The sequence below is a fragment of the Myotis davidii genome, unplaced genomic scaffold (genome assembly GCF_000327345.1).
Source record: "Myotis davidii unplaced genomic scaffold, ASM32734v1 scaffold4764, whole genome shotgun sequence".
NCBI lineage: Eukaryota > Metazoa > Chordata > Mammalia > Chiroptera > Vespertilionidae > Myotis > Myotis davidii.
In genome coordinates this window covers 4,385-10,349 of record NW_006295314.1, presented here as the reverse complement: position 1 = coordinate 10,349, position 5,965 = coordinate 4,385, and the positions used below count along the sequence as shown (strand labels likewise).

The 5,965-nt window shown below is 40.2% G+C and overlaps 1 protein-coding gene across 1 annotated transcript in view; it reads left to right on the top strand.

The window, feature by feature from the left end:
* LOC102770698 (guanylate-binding protein 6-like) overlaps positions 1–5,304 on the top strand; it is a 17,178-nt gene extending 11,874 nt beyond the window's left edge. The window contains 5 exon segments of the mRNA XM_015567982.1: positions 1,316–1,609; positions 3,207–3,406; positions 4,507–4,606; positions 5,065–5,131; positions 5,133–5,304. Of these exon segments, the coding sequence (XP_015423468.1) occupies positions 1,316–1,609; positions 3,207–3,406; positions 4,507–4,606; positions 5,065–5,131; positions 5,133–5,304 (833 nt within the window).
* The last annotated feature ends 661 nt before the right edge of the window (positions 5,305–5,965 follow it).

Sequence of the window (5,965 nt, the reverse complement as noted above, 5' to 3'; positions counted from 1 at the left end):
TCCTAAGGCTACCCAGCAGAAACCAGTTGTGAAGCAATGCAAGTTGCCTGGCGCCTTGGGCCAGCTGCAGTTTGTTAGGTAATTTTCAGGTTGCAAAGGGCCGGGGCATTCATATGCAAAAGCCTCTGCTGCAGCCTGGGTGGGGCGGGGTCTCAGGGATCAACAGGGTGGAGCAAGCAGCTATGGCAGATGCTCAGCCCTTCCCTAAGGGGCCGCGCACACGCGTGCGTGAGTCTCAGGGTCCCGGTAATTTAATTGCTGCAAGCACCTCTGAGGGAAAGCTGCCCTCGAGTTCCGAGTTCTGCCTGCTGCCAGACAGTCCAGTTTCTCCCCATATGAGTCCTGGGTCCCCAGAGCCTTCCCAGAACCAGAGTTCAGAGCAGTCGGGAGCTTGTGACTCACTCCCGATTCAAAAAGACAGCTGTGTTCTCAGGTACTAGCCTCCAAACCTTTGCACTTTACTTCCACAGCTCCTGACCCTCAGTGTGCTTTTCTCTTTCCTTCTAGTTGTAGAATTTCCACTCAGCCAGCCTTCCTGTAGTTCTGGATAATGTCTGTTTTGTCTTTTTGTTGTATTTTTGAAGTTCTTGTAGGAGGCAGAAATTTCGGTGTTTACCTATGCCGCCATCCTAGTTTCTCTCCAAGATGCATGTTTCTTCATAAAAGTTTTCCAATATGAGCGTTTGTTGAATCCTATTGTGTCTCATGAAACTAATACACTAATGACATAAGCACAAGCTGCTATTAAGGAGAGGAATCTGCATGATGATAAGACTAATGAGATGAGTGTGTCTTGTTGAAGATACACAAGATATTTTGAGAATTTACCCCTGTTAAAAAAATATTTAGCAGAATATAAAGCTCTGAATGCTCATTAGAGTTTGAGAAGAAAAGTTAACTATAGCCTATGATTTTTAAATAAATTTTCATTGGAAAATTTTCCCCACAAATTATATATTGACCTGTAAAATAAACTCTCTTTAATTTTATTTCAATTGGGAAATGTATCTAGGAGATCCTTGAACATAGTGGCTGAGATCTTTAAGTTTATATTATCATGTGATAAATGTGAGAACCATAAAAGGGAAAGTATGTAGGAGACACAGTGATGTTATGAAGAAGTGGATTTGTGGAATAAAAAGGAGGAGGAAACAAGGATGAGGATAAGGAGGAAGATAGGGAGGAAAAGAAAAGGAGAATCCAGAAATTTTCATTTCAATAAAAATTTTGTTACTGCTAGAATGCTGATCTCTAAAGTTTATAAAACATGAGTGAGAACTTCCTGTCCACTCCCTGAATATCATGTATCATTCAGGGCTGGGGACTCTGGCAAAGGCCTATGTGGATGCCATCAACAGTGGAGCAGTGCCTTGTTTGGAAAATGCAGTGAAAACCCTGGCTGAGCTTGAGAACTCAGCAGTCATGCAGAAGGCAGCTGACCACTATAGTGAGCAGATGGCTGACAGAGTGAGCTTCCCCACAGACACGCTGCAGGAGTTGCTGGACCTTCATTCAGCCTCTGAGAGGGAAGCTATTGCAGTCTTCATGGAGAACTCCTTCAAGGATAACAACCAGGTGTTCCAAAAGAAGCTTATGATAATATGTCTTAGCATAACCTTCTTAATTCCTGTTCTTCTGGATTGATGTCCAGACATTCCCTTTTTGACTCATAGTTCATGAATTTTTCCATTGTAAAAGAGCTTAAATTCATGTGATTGACTGTAGTCTATAGTGGTCTATAGACTACTATTTATTCTTTTTCCGAACAATTGGCTCCTTATTTCTATTATGAAAATTTGTTTGTTCACAATTCTTCAGTCGAGTTCCTATCACAAGATGTATTGGTGCTCTGTTCTGTGTACCAAAAGCTTGAAACAAAGATGGAAATGTTGTACACCTAAAACTAACATATCATAAGGAAGGTCATGGGAACTGCTCCTGCATATTCAAGACAGTAATGGTGCGTTGTATACTTATCTTGTTTCTAATATCTTTGACTACCTCTCTGCCACCAACTGGAGAAAACTTCTTTTAAAGAGCTGATGTATTTAGGTGTGCACCCTTGAGTAATCTCCATTTCTTAATGTCAACCTGTGCCATATAATAATCTAATCATGGATCCATATTCAGTATATTCACAGCCCTAGGGACTGTAGTGTATGGACACCAGGACAGAGAACTCTTGAGAACAATATCATTCTATTTAGCATAAGCATATTCATCTTGTCTTTGAATCTGTCATTGACCATCCTGTAAGTTACAAAACTTTCACTTCACACCCTAGTCAGTTTGGACCAGTGGATAGAGCATTGGTCCATGGACTGAAGGGTCCCTGGTTTGATTCCCAATTGATGTATCTCTCTCACATTGATATTTCTCTCTGTCTCTTCCCACCTCCTTCCACTCTCTTTCAAAAAATCAATAGGAAAATATCCTTGGGTGTTAATTACCAAAAAAACAAAAACAAATAAGAAAAGAAAACCTCTCACTTCATAAGTAGAAAACCGACAAGATTGTAATTTTTCAAGTATAACATTGAAATAATTCATGAGGAGTTCAAAACTCTGTTCAGTGACCACTTACTTCAATAATGGACAGTTTACTTAATGTGTATATATTTTTATTTATAGCAATCCAAATTCACAGAGGAAAGACTACTTCCAGTCATATTGAACTTTCCATTCCTCATTGTTGATGGATGGACCTCTGTTAATACTATGACTGATAAAGGAGCCATTGATAATACTGGATGGCATATTTGGAGTTTGCTAACAGAGTCTAACTTAAAACTTCTCATGAAAATAAAAACAATTTTTGTTACTACCTAAGGTGACAGATAATAACTAGACATTGGGGTGATCATTTTGCAATGTATACAAATATCAAATCATTATGTTGTACATCTGAAACTAATATAATGCAATATCTCAGTTATAACTCAATTTAAAAAATAAATGAATCATGGACTTTGTGTCTACAAACCTGATCATTTCACAAATGTTCAGCCTGAACCCAAGAGAATTAAGGAAATTCCCACAAATCACACAAATAATTGGTCTTAACTGAGACTAAATTAGCTTCTTGATGCTGCTCTATGATTCCATGCCCCAGACCACCTGTTTCTTCCAAGAGGATCACAGTGGGGTCTTCCCTTTAAGAGCCTCTTTCCTTCGTACTTCTCAATATTCCCTGGCAGGGCATCATAGAGAAAAAGGAGTATTTCTTGCTGCAGAATGAAGATGCATCTGGAAAATATTGCCGGGCTCAGCTTAATCAGCTTTCAGAATCCCTGATGGAAAGTATTTCAAGAGGAATGTTCTCTGTGCCTAATGGAGTCAAGCTCTACTTAGAAGGAATAGATAAGCTTGAACACTCCTATACCATGGTGCCCAGGAAAGGTGTGAAGGTGAGGAATAAAAAGAGGGGGGAAGACCAGCAGAGGAGGTCACAGAGTCTTTGTGTATCCTTTTGAAAATTTAAAATCACAGGGCCATTTGTGAAGAGAGAGCAAAGCACGGTGATATCTCTACATCTTTATCTTCTATATCCACAATTAGTTAAATACTCAAACAAGAAATCTTTTACCCATATATAAGATTTATTATCAGGAATGTAGATAAAAGAGAACATGCTTTTCATTTAGGAAACAATGTAATAGTTTTTGCACTGTGTATAACAGATATATAATTTGAAAAACAATATTCTCAAGAAGCTTATGATCTTACCTAAAAGGGAAATATAAATAGTCAATTGGATGTGGGGGATAATGGTTATCATACAGGTATACACTAATAGTGATAAAAATGCTGCTGGTGATGGCAAGTATATATTGAGCACCCACTTTCTAAACCAAGTATATTCTTAGGTGCTCTCTTTTGATTATTAATTCAGTCTTCAGAATAGTATTAATTTAGGTACTACTGTTATACCCATCATACAATTGAGAAATGATATGCACTGAGAAGCTAATAAGTGACGTAAGAACACACAGCCCATAAGTGGTGGAGATGGCAGAGTAGGTATATGTATGTGGAATCCAGTCAAATCTCAGAAGGAAATTCAGAAAAGCTTCCTGGAAGAGGAGGTATAAGCTACAAGCTGAAGTATCAATAGATAATATGAGTGAAAAAAAGGTAGATGAGCATCCAGTCAGAAGAAAAAAAATCACCCCTAACCACGCCCCTGCCAGCCTGATCAATGTCTAACTGCTCCCCTGCTGGCCCGATAGCCCCCAACTGCCCTCCCCTGGAGTGCACATAAACCTAGTTGTCTATAACCTGAGGTAGGTGGGGGCAGACATCATTAGGTCAGTACTGTAGAGGTGGGAAAGAGGTTGCCAAAAGTGTTTTATTCTAACTAAAGTGATTGGATTTCTTACTGTGGCCATGGAATGAAGGGAACCATTGTGGGATCCTAAGGAAGATGACCACTTTACAGGGTCAATTTTTCAGTTTTGTTGAACAATAATTTCCCAGCTAGAAGAGTCTATGCTCCTTGTTTCCTCAGGCAATGGAGGTCCTCCAGAACTTCAAGCAGTCACAGGCTACAACAAAGGAATCCATCCTGCAGGATGACAAGGCTCTCACTGCTGGGGAGAAGGCTCTAGCACAGCGGTGGGCAAACTTTTTGACTTGAGGGCCACAATGGGTTCTTAAACTGGACCAGAGGGCCGGAACCAAAGCATGGATGGAATGTTTGTGTGAACTAATATAAATTCAAAGTAAACATAGTGTGTGTGTGTGTGTGTGTTGCGGGGGGGGAGGGAGGAGGGCGGGTTCCTGCAGTGCCCCTCAATGTGTGAGAGCAAATCCTTCTGGAAACAAGGTGTTTCCACAAAAGGATTAAAATAACTTGGCTAAATCTAAAAATAACCAGGTGAGTTTTAATTGCTCACTCCTGCAATCAGTGCCTTTCCATCACATTCTGAAACATGTTTTGCTGGTATTGTTAGTAAGAGTCTTCAGAGATTCCTCTCTGCCATTATAAAACCATTTAGGCTTAACCTTTGAAGAGTACTGCTACGTATAGCTGTTATTTTCTTCTCTCTGTAAAACCACTGTGCAACAGCTGAGCAGGCCAAAACGGAGGCAGTGGAAAGGGAACAGGAGCTTCTAAAGCAGACACTGAATGAAACAGCAAAAAATGGAGGGTCTAGAGAGGAGCTTCAAGAAAAGCATAGCCCTACTGAAGGAGAAGATGAAGATAGAAAGAGAAAATGAAGAGAGAGAAAAACGGGATAAAATGGCGGAATACATGCAGAGTGTAAGTCTGGGCGTGGGGTGGGCAAAGTCTAAAGGTAAGTAACATGGTTTCTCATGAAGGGAATAGCAAAAGTTTTAACTAAAGTTACAAATGATTCTGTGACATGTCAACTTAATTGAATCATTCTAAAGCCCTAAGTCTTTAAGACTAAGCATCTCCTGTGGTATTAGAGTTTTGTGAGGTCAGTTAACATGCTCCAGGCTTCCAAACTGCTGTTTGTGGTGATCATAGAGTTTCCTTGTGCCCCCAAGTGACTATGACTTCAGTTCTTAGGACGTTTGGTACACCCATCAAAAACACCACAGTGCTAACTGGTCTCAAAGTCTCAGATTACACATGATATGAAATATGGGATGCTGAAAATTCTAAAATTTGCTGCATTCGCTTCCACATCAGCCTGCTTCTTTCTACATGTCCAGAGTAAATGCATTTTTTTGTCCCTACCTGGAGTTTGATTACCAGTGTTCTCGAGAGCCAGAGGTTCCCATTATGGGTAACATAGGTATAGCCATCCTACTTCAGAGGAACTGAAAAATAGAACTAAACCTTCATCCTTCCCAAGGAACATCTCTAGGACTGAAACACATTCTTGGCATAGTTGTCAGGCCTGACCCAGCCCCAACCCCTCTCCACCCCCAGTGGGATCCTATGAAGGGCACATAAGTACAAACTCCTATTATCAGGTCCAACGATTTGGAAATAT